This window comes from Callospermophilus lateralis, chromosome 18 (genome assembly GCF_048772815.1).
Source record: "Callospermophilus lateralis isolate mCalLat2 chromosome 18, mCalLat2.hap1, whole genome shotgun sequence".
Classification (NCBI taxonomy): Eukaryota; Metazoa; Chordata; class Mammalia; order Rodentia; family Sciuridae; genus Callospermophilus; species Callospermophilus lateralis.
In genome coordinates, this window is record NC_135322.1 from 35251854 (window position 1) to 35270333 (window position 18480).

The following is an 18480-nucleotide window of genomic DNA, read 5'->3' on the forward strand; positions in this document are numbered from 1 at the left end:
GCGATTCTCAGGGAGCGAGGAAGGGTCAGACCCTGACGGCGTCGGAGGCCTTGGAGTCTGGAGAGAGCTGGGGGCCTCCACTCCCTGAGGGCTCACTGATCCCCACCCCTAGGCAACCTCTGATATTGCAAGTCACTGTTTAAAGACAATAAAAGCATATTTCAAGTTAGTATTTTTTCCCCAAATGTCATTTTTCTCCTGAACTCATCTCTTTCTGACTGAGGGAGAATCAGTGGAGCAGCAACAAGAGGACCTTACAAACCAGAACAATAAATAGTCCAACGGAGAGCTAGCTATTAGACATTTTTAAATGATTGAGGAGACAAAAGAGGGACTAGATACCAATGGAGATTAAAAGATTTGATCAACAGTATCAAAAGATCATCAGAAGCAAATAGGCAAGAGTGGGATTACCAGAAGTAGGGAATAGGTCATGGGGGGAGGAAGGACCCCACCAGGGGTAATGCACACTGCGCACAGAGTCAGAGAACAAGGAGCGGACGAGCCATGAGGGGCGTACACCCTCACACAGAGAGGGGACAGGGAAGGAGCAGCCGTGCAGGAGACCTTCAGAATTTCTGACAGACTTAAACTCTAATAAAGATGTGCAGAATTCTTTAAGAAGCAGGAGTGAATTGCCACTCAGAGACTTATCACAACATGTACTTTAGAAAGACAGACTGGACTTAGAATGAAAGAGTGGGGTGCAAGAAACACGGAAGAATCAAGAAATTGGTGAACTTGGGTAAATTAACTTTCACATTTAAAAAATAGTGACATTGCTGTAATAATAGTGACTAATTCACTGCATGTGCAGCATGGAGGTAGAGCTCAGTCGTGGCCACTGAATGAGAAGGCGGTAATCAGAGGCAGGCAGAGCAGAGCAGAGCAGAGCAGAGCAGAGCAGAGCAGAGCAGAAAAAACAAGCGGGACAGCATCCTCCATCAGGAAGCAAACGGGAGTTTTCTGATTCAATGCCGAGTCCTTCTCATTATAGCAGGTGGTCTGAGTATTCCTTGTGGGTGTCTGTGGGGTAACCCAGGACTGAAGGGAACGTTAGTGGCTACCCATTGTAGTCTGTGTGGCAACGGTAGATAGACCAAAAAATATCTGAGTCCACGAGTGTTCTCATGTCCTCGTCGATGTCCATTTTCTTTTGAAGTGGACCCCTTTATACCCTTCTGCCCTTGGGTTTTCCGAATAGATCTAGGTTCAGAGTTGGCTGCAGTCATATAAACCTTGTTGTGACTCCTTAGGGTTTTAGCCTTCCCAAACCTGAGGAGTGAGGTTCGCATCCCACTCTTCTGCCCCATGTCACAAAGCCCTGTGCTTTCTACTTCTGGATTTCTGGGTTTTTCTCTGTGTTTGCAAGTCAGTGCTCCCTTAAATACCTCTCCTTCTCTGATCACCGTCATTATTTCTACTTCTTTTGTCTTTTTAATTCTTCATTTGTTCTTTTTAGTTATACATGACAGTAGAATATATTTTGTATGGAGTACAATTGCCCATTTTTGTGGTTGTACATGATGTGTATTAATATATGAACATAGGAAAGTTATGTCTGATTCATTCTACTATCTTTCCCATTCCCCCATCCAATCTGATGCACCCCCCGCCCCACCCTGCCACCTATTGTGAGTCAGCATCCACATATCAGAGGAGCATTCAGCCTTTGGATTTTTAGGATTGTGTTATTTCACTTAGCATGATAGTTTCTAGTTCCATCCATTTACTGGCAAATACCATAATTTCCTTCTTCTTTATGGCTGAGTAATATTCCATTGTGTATATGTACCATATTTTCTTTATCTATTCATCTGTTGAATGGTCTCTAAGTTGATTCATAGCTTAGTTCTTATAAATTGAGCTGCTAGGCACATTGATGTGACCACATCACTATAGTATTGCTGATTTTAAGTCCTTTGGTTATATGCCAAGGAGTGGGATAACTGGGTCAAACAGTTGGTTCCATATCATGTTTTCTGAGGATTCTCCATACTGCTTTCCAGAGAGGTTGTACCAATTTGCAGTCCCACCAGCCATGTATGAATATACCTTTTTATCCACATCCTCTTCAACATTTATTGTTACTGTGTTCTTGATAATTGCCATTCTGATTGGAGTGAGATGAAATCTCAGTGTAGTTTTAATTTGCATTTCTTTGAATTATCAGTGATGTTGAACTTTTTTTTATATATTTCATATACAGTTGTATGTCTTCTTCTGTGAAGTATCTGTTCAGTTTCTTTGCCCATTTATTGATTTTTTTGTATAACCTGGAGATTAATGCTCTATCTGAGGTGGTGGGGAGTGGCAAAGATTTACTCCCATTCTATAGGCTCTCTGTTCATGTTCTTGATTGTTTTCTTTGCTGTGAAGAAGCTTTTTAGTTTGATGCCACCCCATTTATTGATTCTGGGATTTTACTTTTTGAGCTTTAGAAGTCTTATTAAGGAACTTGGTTCCTAAGCTGACATGACAGAGGTTTGGGCCTACTTTTTCTTCTAGTAGGTGCAGGATCTCTGGTCTAATGCGTAGGTCCTTGATCTCCTTTGAGTTGAGTTTTGTGCAGGGTCTAGTTTCATTTTTTACATATGGATTTCCAGTTTTGCCAGCACCATTTGTTGAAGAGGCTATCATTTCTCCAATGTATATTTATGGTGCTTCTGTGTAGTATGAGATAACTGTATTTATGTGGGTCTGTCTTCTGTTCTGTACCATTGGTCTTCATGTCTGTTTTGGTGCCAATACCATGTCATTTTTGTTATTGTAGCTTTGTAGTATATTTAAGGTTGGTATTATGATGCCTCCTGCTTCACTTTTCTTACCGAGAATTGCTTTGGCTATTCTGGGCCTCTTACTTTTCCAAGTGAATTTCTTGATTGCCTTTTCTATTTCTATGAAGAACATCATTGGAATAGGAATTGCATCAAACCTGTATAGTGCTTTTGGTAGTATGGCCATTTTGACAATATTAGTTCTGCCTATCCAAAACCATGGAGATCTTTCTGTCTTCTAAGGTCTTCTTCAGATTCTTTCTTAGATTTATGTAGTTTTTGGTGTAGAGGTCTTACTTTTTTTTGGCATATGTTGAGAGAATCATGTGATTTTGTCTTTAAGTCTATTGATGTGATGAATCACATTTATTGATTTCCATATGTTAAACCAATCTTGCATCCCTGGGATGAACCCCACTTGATCATGATGCACTATCTTTTAATTATGTTTTTGTATGAAATTTGCCATATTTTATTAAGAATTTTTGTATCTATGTTCATCAGGGATATTGGTCTGAAATTTTCTTTTCTTGATGTGTCTTTGTTTGTTTTTTTGTATACGGGTGATGCTAGCTTCATAGAATGAGTTTAGAAGGGTTTCTTTCTTTTCTATTTCATGGAATAATTTGAGGAGGATTGGTGGTAATTCTTCATTGAAGGTCTGGTAGAGAATCTGGTTCTGAGCTTTTGTTTCTTGGTAGGCTTTTGATGGCATCTTTAATTTTATTGCTTGAAATTAATCTGTTTAAATTTTCTATGTCCTCCTAATTCAATTTCAGTAAGTCATCTGTCTCCAGAAATTTGTTGATGTCTTCAAGATTTTCTATTTTATTAGAGTACAAATTTTCAAAATAATTTTTGATTATCATCTGTATTTCAGTTTTATCCATTGTGATATTTCCTTTTTCATAATGAATTTTAGTAATTTGAGTTTTTTCTCTTTCTCTTTTTTAGTGTGGCTAAGGGTTTATCAAATTTATTTATTTTTTTCAAAGAACTAGCTTTTTTATTCTAATTTGTTACACATGACAACAGAATGCATTACAGTTCACATTACACATATAGAGCACAATTTTTCATATCTCTGGTTGTATACAAAGTATATTCACACCATTCATATCTTCTGTACATGTACTTAGGGTAATGATATCCATCTCGTCCCACCAAAAGAACCAACTTTTTGTTTATCAATTTTTTGTATTGTATCTTTTGTTTCAATTTCATTGATTTCCTGTTTTCTACTGCTTTTGGTATGATTTGTTCTTCTTTTTCTAGGACTTTGAGATGTAATGTTAGGTTATTTATTTGTGGACTTTCTATTGTTTTAATGAATGAACTCAATGCAATGAACTTTCCTCTTAGCACTGCCTCCATAGTATCCCAGAGATTTTGATATGTTGTATTGCTATTCTCATTTACCTCTAAGTATTTTTAAATTTCATCCCTGATTTATTCTGCTACCCATTGGTCATTCAATAGCATCCTATTTATTCTCCAGGTGTTAGAGTAGCTTCTATTTTTAATTTTACCAATGATTTCTAATTTCATTCCATTATGATTGATAGACTGCAAGGTATTATCTCTGTTTTTTTTTTTTTTTTTTTGTATTTTCTAAGAGTTGCTTTGTGGCCTTCTCTTGTAGAGAAGGATCTGTTTGCTGCTAAGAAGAAAGTAAATTCAGTCATTCATGGATGAAATATTCAAAATGTATCTGTTAAGTCTAAATTTTAATTGTATTTTTTATTCTATAGCTGCTTTATTTAGTTTTTGTTTAGATGATCTATTCAGTGGTGAGAGGGGTGTGTTAAAGTCACCCAGTATTATTATGTTATGGTCTGTTTGATCCTTGACATTGAAAAGGGTTTGTTTGATGTACATGGATACTCCATTATATGCAGGAATGAATATTTATGCTTGTTATATCTTGTTGGTATATAATTTCCTTAATCAGTATGAAATGTCTTTCTTTGTCCCTTCTGATTAATTTTGGCTTGAAATCTGCTTTATGTGATGTCAGGATAGAAACCCCTGCTTACTTATGGGATCCATGTGAATGATATCTTTTTTCCTAACCCTTTCCCTTCAGTCTGGGGATGTCTTTGCCTCTGAGGTCAGTCTCTTGGAGACAGCATATTGTTGGGACTTGTTTTTTTAATCCAGTTCGCCAGTCTGTGTCTTTTGATGGATGAGTTTAGGTCATTTACATTCAGTGTTATTATTGAGAAATGATTTTTATTCCCTGTCATTTTGATATATTTCTGGTTTTTAATTTGAATTAGTTTTTCCTTTAATTGACTATTCTTCTAGTGTAGTTCCTCCCTTAGCTGCTTTTCACTTTTGTTTTTAATATCTTCTTTATGAAATGTTGAGTACATTTTATAGAGCAGGCTTTCTAATGGTGAATTCTTTTAACTTTTGTTTATCATGGAAGGTTTTCATTTCATTGTCAATTCTGAAGCTTAATTTTGCTGGGTGTAATATTCTTGGCATCTATTTTCTTTCAGAGCTTGATACATATTATTCCAAGACCTCTTAGCTTTGAGGGTCTGGATTGAAAAATAAGCTGAGATCTGGATCATTTCTCCCTCTAAACATGACTTGTCATTTTTCCCTGACAGCCTTTAAAATTCTATCCTTATTCTGTGTATTAGGGTTTTTTCTGTTGTAATTTTGTATATTTGTGGTCCTGTAAGCCTGACTGGAGCAGCAGCAGCTATGATGCTGGAAATTACTTCCTTATTTCATTATATCCAATCTCCGGACTCCCCAATCTGCTTTGAATGTCCAGTATTAAAGTCCAGTAAAATCCCCCCCATGCTTTGTTTTTCATTCACCCACCTTGCCAAGAAACTGCCTGTCTGCTTTCTTAGTTTCACACCGTGGAATAGCCAGGAAAGCGACCTTCTCTATTCTACTATCTTGAAACCTCCCATTTAGACTACTTTTAACTACTCACCTCCATTACTTTCAACTTTTTTAGTTTCTTGTCTTTTTTTTTTTTTTCTGTTTGCTATTTTTCCATGATTTTTGACTTTTCACAGGAAAAAAATCCTGGCTTTTTGTAGTCATCAACAACCAATTAAAATGTTGGTACAGCATAACTGACAAGTTTTCAGGTTATCATCTATTCTTATTGTTGTGGATTCTCAAAAATCTTCTGCCTTGTTCCCAGACAAATTGTGTTTATTTGGGGACCTAATTTGTTTTGGGAAATGAAAGATTTCCTTGTTTATTTTTTCTTTCAGTATTGGGGATTGAACCCACGGTGCACTATCACTGAGCGACATCTCCAGCCCTCTTTGTTTTTATTTTGAGACAGGGTCTCATCAAGTTGCTGCCGCTAGTCTCAAACTTGTGATCCTCCTACCCTAGCCTCCCAGTTGATGGGATTATAGGCCTGTGCTGCCACTTCCCACTGGAAGTGGAAGGTTTCTGCAGGCTGGTCTCTGAATTGCTGATGTTTTATTATGAAGACTATGTTAATATTTTTTTCTTAAAATTTTTGAAATCTAGATATATAATATATCTTGAAAAAAATAGTCTTACTCTAAACTCAGAAATTCTAAAAACGTTAATAGTAAACTTAAAGATTATTAATCCTTTTGAAAGAGTTAGTCTTACAGATTAATGGCATTCTGTAGTAAAATATTTAGAAGGGAAAATGCTCAATATAAGGGTTCCACTGTGGTTGGCATATTGTATGTTCTTACTTAGCATTTACTGAATAAATGAGTGACCCTCTAAAGAGCCAGCCTGCTTAGCAGAAAGAATGTGATTACTGGTTGCTAGGACCCCTGGGTTCCATACTTTGCTCTGGTTTTGATCTGTTGGTAAGTTAATATTCTTATCTGTTAAAAAAAAAAGAAAAAGAAAAAGAAAAAGTTAAGTTTTGTCTAGAAGGTCTTCTAAGAGTCTGTCTTAGTTATGTAAGAATTTATTGTCTTGTTTTAAGCATTAAGTGTAGTTTGCTACATGCTGAATTTGGATGGTAAACTAAATGATTTTTAACTTCTGGCTATTGTTCACACAGTGTTTATTGACTGGCGATGTTATTTCATGATTTTTCTCCTGGTCATCAAGAGAACTTTTCAATATAAAACTAAAACAAGAAATCATTTAAAGGTCTATTGCATTATTACATTTAGGTCAACTGAGTTGCTGTCTTTTCCTCTGTTGTCAGGACTACCCAAAGCCATACCATCCCTTTCACTTTTTTTTTTTGTTGTTGTTCTTAATCCTGTTGGAATGACTTTACATTCTGATTTAAGCATTTAATAATAAAGTACATATTTTTTTCTGTGTGCTTTTAGATCAGCAGGTCAAAAAGTACAAGATTGTTACTTCTATCAAATTTTTATGGAAAAAAATGAGAAAGTTGGCGTTCCTACAATCCAGCAATTGTTAGAATGGTCTTTTATCAACAGTAACCTGAAATTTGCAGAGGTTAGTAACACCCACTCACTGTGTTTTATGTGATGGATTCTTAAGACTACTGGTAGATTCAATGTCTATTGATTTTAACCAAGAATAGTTTGAAACACACTTTGTTAAAAAACCACAAATTTAAAAAAATGTACATTATTTCAACTTTGTCCATATAGAAAATTCTTTAGACTGAAGATTGAACTTTTTAGATTTTTGTTGCCAAAGAAAACATGATGCTGATTTGTAACTTGAATACTTTTAAATAGTTTAATGCAAAGCAAGATTGAGTTTTAAAAAATAATTGTCATTTTACCTGAGCATATTATTCAATTATATTAAAAGAGAATATTTATTTTCCCTACATTAAGAGGCAGTGTCAACAAATTCATTTATGTTGGGTTGTTAATGAACAAGTGATACAAATCAGTTTTTTTTTACTATGAGTATTCTTATGAGTAGTGTGTGTTTCTGGCTTATTTTTTATTGTATTCATCTCTGAACAGATGTTTTGACAAAATCTTAATAGCCATAGGTATTTATTTTTAAGGAATCTCATCCTTCTGAAGACTGTTTCTGTATTATATTTGAAAGGGAAAAAAACCTCTTTCTCTAAAACTTTTATTACATATAAACCTAGAGTTAAATGGCACTATAGTCAGTGTATTATTTGGCACCTGAGGTTGTTGCTCCCTGACCTCTTGGAGTGGGTGTGTCTTGTGACTGGGGACTATGTGAAGACTTGTGGCTGGTATTTTGCTGCTCTGTGTCCATTCATGTATGAGCCACTCCACATTCACCTGTGCATCCAGTTTTACAGGCCACCACATCATGGCAACAATCACTGCTTGGTTTGACAGCTAGGACTATTTCAGTTTCATAGGGGACATTGTTTTTCAGCATTTTGATTTCTAAAAATATGTATTTCTTTTAAGGCACCATCATGTCTAATTATTCAGATGCCTCGATTTGGAAAAGACTTTAAACTATTTAAAAAAATCTTTCCTTCTCTGGAATTAAATATAACAGATTTACTTGAAGACAGTAAGTATAAGATTGCTGTTTGTTTGTTTTCCTTTTTAAGAAATTGTCAGGTCATTCTCATTAGTGGTAGATATAATACTTCTAAAAGGTGTAATCCAGAATCTGAAGAGTTGGACACATTAAGCCAGGAATTTTAGTTCTTGAAATTTATTTCAAAAAATAATCAGAGATGAAAGTAAACATATTATATATAGATATTCTTATTGTAATAGGATTAAAAAAATTAGTGACAACCTCAATATTAATATGAAGGGAGTAGTTAGATGAATTGTATATCTATACAATGAAACTGCTGCCACTAAAATTCTCTTTTTGAAGACCAATGTGTATACAAATGGCAGTGGCGTAGTATCAGGTGAAAAGGTAGTTACATTAGTTTCTACAAGAGGAGCCTATGCAGATATGTGTCTCTATAAACACCACCAATGTGCAGATTTGTAACTATTCATATGTAAAATTATTAGTGAAAATGCATAATATCAACAGTGGTTATCCCTTGCTAACTAAAATGTAGATGTCTTCAGTTTTCTTCTTCACACTTCTTTGTATTTTTGAATTTTCATTAAATGATGTTTTATAACAAGAGAGGAAAACACCCTAGAATATATTATTTTAAAAAATGTTATCTGGCCAAAGAAAATATCTTTAAAGATATTCCAAATCAAAGAAAATCTAGTTAAAGTTTAAGAGAATGGGAGAGAGAGAATTTTTTTCTTTCTTTTCTTTTTTTTTTTTTTTTTTTAGAGAGAGAGAGAGAGAGAGAGAGAGAGAGAGAGAGAGAGAGAGAGAGAGAGGGAATTTTTTAATGTTTATTTTTTAGTTTTTTCCGGCGGACACAACATCTCTGTCCGCATGTGGCGCTAAGGATCAAACCCGGGTCGCACGCATGCCAGGCGAGCACGATACTGCTTGAGCCACATTCCCAGCCCAGAGAGAGAATTTTTGAAGCCCTCAACATTGTCTTTTTAATGCATAGTTCTTCTTTTTAACATTTTTCATGAAAGAATGCATGTGTTAAAGGCCCCTCCGCTCCCTTCCCTCTCCCCATGCTTCAGCTCCCAGGCAGTGCCGGATCTGTGGCGGGCTTGCGATGTATGAGTGCAGAGAATGCTATGACGACCCCGACATCTCAGCAGGAAAGATCAAGCAGTTTTGTAAAACCTGCAACACTCAAGTAAGTTTGCCTTTATTTAATGAATGTGGAACCTTAAGGTATTTGTAGTTGAAAACAGGTTTCAGGTTTTGAAAAGTCCTTTTAAAGGTCATGATTAACTTTAAAAATCCATAATAAAATGATATTGTTTTTGCCTCTTCTGTTGACTTGCTGTGAAGCACTTGGTGACTGTTTATCGGGATGCCATCAAGAGAAGTGAATCCATCACTTGAAACATGAAGCAAGGTGCACTCATGCCATTCTTTCATGGTCAATTTTAGGTCCATCTTCATCCCAAGAGGTTGAATCACAAATATAACCCCGTGTCACTTCCCAAAGATTTACCTGACTGGGACTGGAGACATGGCTGCATCCCCTGCCAGAAGATGGAATTATTTGCTGTTCTCTGCATAGAAACAAGCCACTATGTTGCTTTTGTGAAGTACGGAAAGGACGATTCTGCCTGGCTCTTCTTTGACAGCATGGCGGATCGGGATGGTATTTAAAACACCTTCTTCCTTGTGTGGCAGCCTATTAGTTTGCAGGGGAATGGCTCATAGTGGGATAGCCTCTTCTGAGTTACAAGATATTTTGTGAGAAAATGCTTTCAGGAATATGTTAATGACTTAAATAACAGCTCTACTGCTTAAACTAAGGAATGATACTTTTGTAATAATTGGCCATGCATATGGTCTGTATTAAAGAATCTTGGGCTGGGGATGTGGCTCAAGCGGTAGCGCGCTCGCCTGGCATGCGTGCGGCCCGGGTTCGATCCTCAGCACCACATACAAACAAAGATGTTGTGTCCGCCGATAACTAAAAAATAAATATTAAAATTCTCTCTCTCTCTCTCTAAAAAAAAAAAAAGAATCTTAAAATTCTTATTTTAGGACTGAAAGATTTTATTTTTTGCTTCCTTTCATTTTTTAATAAACCTAGTAACCATTTATTGAGCTCTTACTGCCAAGTTCTCTGGGAATACATTAGTCATTCTATCCAAATTCTTGCAAGATGGGAGCAATTGCAGTTATTTGATATGAAATCTAAATTTTGCCCCTTTCCCTAAGAAATGAAATTGGCCAAATTATGTTGTTATATTGTGTAAATGCATGAATATGTAACAAGAAGTCTCACTATTATGTACAACTATGAGGTACCAATAAAAATGTAGGAAAAAAAAAAAAGAAAAGCTGAGTTTTAAGGTTCTTAAAGGTACATAACTTGTATTTAACTCAGTCTTTCTGATCTCATAATTATGGTGTTTTTTTTTTTTATACACTACTGTGTATTTTCTTCCAAATGGCAAAAGTTAAGAGCAGAAGTAAATACCCTCTTTGCTGAAGTAAGCCTGTTCTGTATGTAACATGTTTCACCCTGAAGTGGGGGAGCAGCTGAGCTTTCTGGGTCACTTGCTAGGCGCTCATCATCATTGCGTACTCAGCTGAGTGCCAAGGCTTGAGGAGGCGGCAGGAGTGAAACAGTTGTCAAAAGAGCTACCAGCTGCTTGTCTGAGCTTACAGGAAGGGTCATCCTAGGCGAGGCTGGGAAGTAAGTGTGACATCCAGGTCCCTCCGTTCTTCTTACCCCTCAGTTTTCCTCTAGCCACTCTCTCAAGCCCTAGTCCCCATCTCCTGGTGGCTCTCTAATAACATTAGATGCCACCAGTGAGCCTCTTGACAAGAGGCCCAAGCTCTAGATGAACAGTTCTCAACCTTGGCTTGGCTCTCAGCTACTGGGTGCAGCCTAGCCCCTCTGTAAATGTGCCCTGCCCCATTAACATTTGCCCTTAACAGTGTGACTCAAAAGCACAGGAAAAGCACCAGGAGAGTGTTTTTGTTGTTGTTGTTGTTTTGTTAAACTGGAAGAGCTTTTTCCTGAATCAGAGCATCTTCACGCACAGATTGATAATATTCAAAACAAACTGTACTAGAGGTATGCAAATACATTTTGAAGTTATAGGGAAATGTAATAGTGTTCATTTTAGTAGACCTGCTCAAATTGGACAGTCTCTTGGTAAGCATGCCCGGGTGCTCATGTCTGGGAGGGTTATGGAAATGTGAAGAGCTGAACGCTGTGCGCATATGTACAGATCACACTGTTCCCTGAATAACTGAAGAGGAGAGAATCCTGGAAATTAGGTTGTGGGGTCTTTTCAGGATTACCTATGCTTTCACCAGTTTAATTCACTGTGGCCTCAGAGTCCTTTCAGATGCTGAGATGGGAAAGCTGTCACGTTAAAGGAGCTCTCACTTCTAGAAATCAGAAGCTGAAAATCAGTCTGCTCGATTCTAGGACTGCCGACTTGTTTTGGTGGGGCAGGGAGGGTCCGGAACCTCACTGCCCTAAGAAGGTTCTTTCTCTTTCTCTTAGGAGGTCAGAACGGCTTCAACATTCCTCAAGTGACGCCCTGCCCAGAGGTGGGAGAATACTTGAAGATGTCTCCGGAGGATCTGCATTCCTTGGACTCCAGAAGAATCCAAGGCTGTGCACGCAGACTTCTTTGTGATGCCTATATGTGCATGTACCAGAGTCCAACCATGAGCTTGTACAAGTAGCCGCGGTCATCTGGAGAGCTGAAGAAGCTGCGCGTACATTCCAGGGTGGCCCCTCCTCGCTGGGGCTTCTGTTCAGCGCCCATTGCCGGCAGTGGGTGTCTTTGTGGAGATGGTCTTCAGAAAAGGATTCATGTGTTTCCAAATCAACTGCTTTTGTGTTTCTGAAGTATTTAATAAGAAGCATTTTGCACTCTAGAAAGTACGTTTGTGTTGGTTTTTTAAGAAATCTAAATGAAGTTATTATTACCTGAAGCTTTAAGTTAAGTGCATTAATCATATGGTATTTTTTGGAAGCATAAAATTTTAATTGTGACACTTTAAAACCTATTTTAGTCCATTGAAACTGTAAATAAATGTTTCTTCTTTATGGACCAAGGATATGAAATCATTTTTCCTTTGTAGCTAACAGATGCCTTGAGGAAGAAATAATTTGGTTTTATTGAGTCTACTTTCAATCCAGTTGTCAAAGCTGTACTGAGTTGATTTGTCAATTCTTTCCTATACAGTGCTTATTCTTGCATGTCTGCAACTTGCTGCGTTTCTGTGTTTCTACAATAGTGGTCAGAAACTACTGAGATTCCTTTAATGGTGTTGTTTCTATTTGTTTTGTTTTTGAGATCAGTGAGTGATTCTGTCATAAAATGTCCATTTTTGGATGTAATTTTCTTGGAGGATTAGAGTAGTCCATTGAAGCTCTATAGTCACAGGAATAACTGTCAACGAACAGGCTGTGTGTGTGTGTGTGTGTGTGTGTGAGAGAGAGAGAGAGAGAGAGAGAGAGATTCTATTTTATGGAACAGAGATTGATAAATTTTATGAAAGGATTGGAATGATAAGTAAATCATGTATTGCTATACAATTATATAGTCTATAAGAAAATAAAATCGGCATATAGAATCACTCATTAACATTTCCCCAGAGACATTATCAGACATTTAAACCTCTATTATTTTAAATATTTAAGAGGTTATTTTAAATAAATCTCTATCTAAATAAGATAGTTATTTTTTAAGTTTGACCAGTCACACCTAGCTCAGTTTGGTTTCACTTGAGATAGTGACAGTTATTGATCATATTTTATTGCAAGTTAGCAGCAGCTTTACAGCTTTATCCTCCTTCTGGTTAATTAAGTAGAAAATGGATGTTTTCTTGGGTACTTTCCATAGTGTGTGTAGACCACAGTGGATGTTGTAGACTAGAACAATAGATTATAAATGTTAATACTGTGGAATGTGTACTCTCTGAGTGTTCTTTTTGTGGTGTTTGTTTTTCTGGGACAACTTCCTTTTCTTGCAGAAAGACAGAAAAGATGTCATAGCATATGACTTTATAAAATGCTTAATGTCAAAGATGGAGTCCTTACCAACCATGCAGTTAGCTTCTTTAAAGGCATTTTACCTTTTAGTTTCATCATTCCATCTTGCTGTGTCTGTTAGCTTTATAAGTTCTAAGAAGGTACAGAATTGCCTTCATTTCTTAATGAAGACGTGTTTACATTTTGCACAAGGCTTTGTACGGCTGTGTGCTTAGGTCAGGGGGAGGTGCTGACTGGAGGAGGCACAGAGGCTGAGGAGCCCTGCTGGTTGGCTCTGCTGGCATCACCCTCGGCATGAGTGAGGTTGTGGGGTGCAGTTCAGTCACCCTGTAACAAACATGCGTTGGATGAAGAAATGGATGAAAGAGCCTCTTGGCATGATTCTGAAAGGTCCTGGGTAGGAAGAATGGGTAGGACTCTATATCCAGGTGAGACTAGGTTAACAGCTGTAGTGGGAGATCCAAGCTAAGGGAGATCCAGGGCCCGGCTTGCAAGGTAGAAGATTGAAGGCTTGTTTGGGTGCTTGCATGGTTTCATAGTGTGGGGGTGGAGGCTCCTTTAAGTGGGAAGGTCCTTGTCCATAATTGGTCCCAGCATCTGCTGTAAGTGGAGCGAACATCCTTTAGTGTCACTTGGGAGCCAGCATGCAGTAACGGGTACCGGGGGCCAGCACTAGCCAGGGAGGCTGGGTTCTTGCCTAGCTCCTGAGAGCCATGGGGCCAGCGGGGAGCTTCTTCCCTACCTGTCTCTTCCCGCCCTTCTAGTTCCTGTTTCAGCTGACTGTGGTTTGTCATGGGCACAGTCAGGGAAGAGACGGCGGATGTGCCTGTTGGTTTATTTCATTTTCAGTCTTAAGTCCTTAATATTTCCTTAGACATTAAATGTTTCAATTAGCCTTTTTTCTTATCAGATCTATGTTCAAAATTACAACATAGCAGAATCATCTGTTTATAACATGGTTCATGATCCATAGTTAACAAATAGAAAATATAACAAGTTCCTCCATGTCCAAATAAGTGTGTGTGTGTGTGTGTGTGTGTGTGTGTGTGTGTGTTTATAGATGAGGAAGAGAGAGAAGTAACCATGTTAATAATATAGAGGCTAAGTGTATCCCATCCCTCATTATCAGCTTTATAAAGGAGTCTGACTCCATCCATAAAAGAATGTCTCCTGAGACTGGGAAAACAGAAGAAACAGTAACAAAAATCAGCATAATACAGTTGTTATAAGAATTTTCTCCTTAGAACAGTTTAGGATTTTTGTAACTTGTATTTGTCAAATGCTTAGGTAAATGACCAGGTTATTCCTATCCCTTAGTTTCATTTATTTTTTCATATATGTCATTTGAGAATAAGCATGAGACAGTGATTAATCTTATGGCACTTATATTGTCACTCAAATTCCTGGTTGTTTAAATGTGTCCTCTTCATAAATCCAGGAGTTACTCCCCTGTTCAGGGGGATTGGCTGGATCTCAATATCCATCTAGGTTATTTTGCATCTATTTGGATGATTGGAGACAGAGATGTGAGTGGAAAATTATTCAATATGAGGCCTTAGCTGAGTGACTGCCACCAACAGTATTTATGGGACATTGATTAGATGCCTAGGATTGTGTCACAGGGTGTGTGAGGCCCCAGTCCCTGTCCTCAAACAGCTTGTCATCTGACTTCAGCAGCAGGACAGCTATTAATTGTTCTTAGCTTAAGTTGGAGGGTTGTAGGAGAGACAATGTGGTGTGACGGGCAGGTAGAAGACTAGGGGACAATACACCTGGGTCCTTTCTCTGTTCTTGCTCTGTAGCCTTAGACATCCTGACTTCTTGAGCTTTAGTTTCTTCCTCTGGATAATGAGATGGTTATGATTTTGAATTTTATAGGAAAAAAAAAGAAAACAAAGATTCCCAGGTCCCAGGCTATGCCGACTGGATCTGACTCCTCATGCCAGGGCTGGGGAAACTGTTGTTGGAAGCTCATCAGGTGGTGAACCTGATGACCAGGTGACCAGTCAGGTTGGAAATCACTGAAGTGGAAGACCTCAAAGGTCCCTTATCTTTTTGTGATTATGGGATCATGTAATGCTGTAGTATTAATCATTCTACATAAATGTGAGTAATTGAATATTAATCATATTTATCAGTGTTTACATATGGCTTATATAAGAAATGAATTTTAGTGTGTGTACCTCAAGCAACTATTTCCTAGAGGTTTTAGCAGTCTTTGGAATACAAGTCTTAAAAGCATATCTGATGTTATTTATCTGGATATTTTCCTTTCATTTTATTTCTTTAGGGGAAATTGAGGCTCTGGGAGCCAAAGAAATAGAAAAATGAAATTCTTATGTAAAGTTAAAAACAATTACATCATTTGTTGTTCTCTGCTTCTTTATGATGAAAATTTTAAAATGTCATGGGAAGATTTTTCTGTGGGGCAGGGTCCTTTTATTATAAAGTAAGATGTCCTTGTTAAAAAAAGGAGAGGCATAAGGCCTACAATAAAAAACAAGGCCGCCTCTCCTAAGGCTTGGTCATACCACCACTAACTCTCCATCATTGAAAGTCTTTGAATTCCCCAAAACCAGTGTGTGTGTGGAGTGGTGGGGTCTGGTGGGAGGGAAGAGGGTGTTAAAGTGGGAACCAGTGAGCAGCAGACGGGTGGAGAAGGGAAGGGATGAAGCCCCAATAGCAGATGTGCACAGGGCCACAGGAAGGCAGGGTTTCCGTGGCTCTCAAGATTGTCCTCTTGTCTAGACTTATCTCTAGACTCCAGAGAGCCAGGCTTCTGCAGGACGTTTGTCTCTCCCTTGTCTTCCTTTTAGATGTCCTACTGCGGGGAAGAACAGGAGGAAGGGGCCTCTTCATCTGACTGTAAATCCTAGAACAGCTGATGGGCTTCTCTTGGGTCATGAAGCAGTGGTGCGCCAGGTGTGGTGGTGCACGCCCATAATCCAGTGACTTGGGAGGCTGAGACAGGAGGATTGCAAGTTCAAAGCCAGCCTCAGCAATTTAATGAGGCCCTCAGCAACTTAGTGAGATCCTGTCTCAAAATAAAAAATAAAAAGGACTGGAGATGTAGCTCAGGGGTAAAGCTCCCCTGAGTTAAATCCCTAGTACCAAAAAAAAAAAAAAAAAAAAGGGAAGAAAGAAAGAAAGAAAACACAGCAAAGAGCTGGCAGAGAAATAGAGTCCTCCCAGATTATGGTGAATGCGGGATTCCAGCCCGGGGAAAGAGCCTCAGTGGGTTTCCTGGCCCTGGGCTGGTGGCGGAGGGTCATCCTCCCGAGCACTGTGGCTTCAGGTGCAAGCCTTTTGTGCTCTTAAGTGCTGTCTTCTTCCACCCTTGTTTGTTCTAGAGGGATTGTGCTGCCGACCCAACTGTCTTTGGTTTTGTATTATAAAATGGCCTTGAGCCGTGGGATTTCAGCACTGGACAGTCAGCGTCGTACCACAGACATTCATTGAAACCCCCAAACTTCCCAGGGTTGTCGTGGTCATCAGAGGGTGGTGCAAAGGAGCCCGTTTCCTACTGCAATTCCATTTCCGGTATCCTGTTCAGCATTTTTTTTTTTTTTTTTTTTTTGCCTGAAGAATGTCCTGTACTTATGAAAACATTCTTTAAGAAGACACCACATAAAATATCCCTTTACTATCAGACTGCTCTGATTCAGCCTTAATTTTGTTAGATTTTTTAGAGATGAATGAAGTGCTGCTGTGGAAAGAAATGTACTATATACTATTTCTGTATCATTAAAATGAAATTTTTATGGTTCCTTTTCCTTGATTTCTTTGGGGAATGGTCACGGTGATGGGAAGGCCGCAGGGGGTCTCTTCCTCCACGTCTGCTTGGCGACAGCATGGCCGTTCCTCTGGGAAGGGCTGCACCTGGGCACATCTGTCCTCATCAAACCTCTGCTGTGGGGACAGTTGCTTTAGAAAGCCCCGCATGCTCGTCCTGTCTGGGAGCCGTGCCAGGCCCCAGGAGTTGTGTGCTTCCTTGGTCTAGTTGGCATTTCCAAGCTCTGAGCCTAGTTAAAACGCAGTTCCACCCGCCTCAAAGCCATGCCAACCAGCAGTTGTTCCTCCCGTGCTTCATGTCCTCACCTGTGAACATGGCACAGAGCTGTTTACTGTGGGGTGGTGTGTTCTGGTCCCCACCACTGCTAAGGAGACAGTCGAGCGCTTTGTGACACTCAGGAATGACGACATGACCTTAGGAACTGAAGTTCTTCTCAGATCTTTTAGATAATGGATACAACAAATCTCTTTTAGAAATGACTTAGCCGTTATGTCACTTACTCTGCCAAGGTAGGAAAGCTAGACTGGTCTTATTAACATTGGCATTAACAATGCCTTCAGTAAGGCTTTTATTTAAAAAAAACATAGCTGAATAACCTGCTGATAACAAAACATCATTGATTTTCTTTGTCTATTCAAGGGTTATTATATTTTTGCATTGATTCCCATCTTCCTTCCTCTTTGGGTATATGAGTGGGATAGGGATAGTGCCCATGTGCCCATCTGTGGATAGGCAGAGTCAAGTACAAATGAGTCCCTGCTAAGGAGGGCTCATCTGGCCAGAGGAACCCTAGTGCCACCCGGGCCTGTCTTCTGGCCCTGATGGCCCACGTTATCCTTTGTTACCCCTGAATGGCGTGGGTGCTCTGCCCTGGGCAGTGGGTCTTGATCCTGGTTGTGGGTTGAATCCACCTAGGGAGACTTCCACGAAGCCACTGCTGTGTCCACCCCGGGCCTCCTGGGATCTCAGATGATGGGGCTGGCAGTGGGCATTTGTCAGAGCTCCGTCCACTAGTCCAACATGCAGCCAGTGCTGGGCCTGCTTGTCAGAGAGATGGAGTGTTCCGAGGGACACAGGATCTACTTCTTCTTCCCTGGGGGAACTTTCTGTTCCAATAAAAGACAGGACAGACTCCAAATGGGAGGTTGAGACTCTGTTGTCAACTGCTGGCCTTGGGAACATGATGGCGTGTGCTGGAGACGGCAGAAGTGAGTTTGGAAGCAGGATGGAAATTTCCCTACTTGTGAAGAGGACTCGATCAAGATGGTTATAAAGGTGTGTCACGCGTGTGCTGTTGTCCTTGACCAGGAAATATTTCAAAATGTGTATACATTTCGCATCACAAGCTTTAGTTGTCTAAAACCAAACCAGCTCACAGGGAAGGGAGGATGAAGGAAGGGAGCAGAAGGGTTCTGGGGAGG

At 39.1% G+C, this 18480-nt stretch overlaps 1 protein-coding gene across 10 annotated transcripts in view; it reads left to right on the forward strand.

Moving 5' to 3' along the window:
• The window catches only part of Cyld (CYLD lysine 63 deubiquitinase), a 65144-nt gene extending 48112 nt beyond the window's left edge, over window positions 1-17032 (forward strand). For all 10 annotated transcript variants that reach the window (XM_076838270.2, XM_077105773.1, XM_077105772.1 and 7 more), the window contains 5 exons: window positions 7088-7220; window positions 8135-8243; window positions 9299-9417; window positions 9678-9894; window positions 11767-17032. In XM_076838270.2, coding sequence (XP_076694385.2) covers window positions 7088-7220; window positions 8135-8243; window positions 9299-9417; window positions 9678-9894; window positions 11767-11951 — 763 coding nt within the window. In that variant the 3' untranslated portion in view covers window positions 11952-17032. The remainder of the gene's footprint in view (window positions 1-7087; window positions 7221-8134; window positions 8244-9298; window positions 9418-9677; window positions 9895-11766) is intronic.
• Window positions 17033-18480: the final 1448 nt, after the last annotated feature.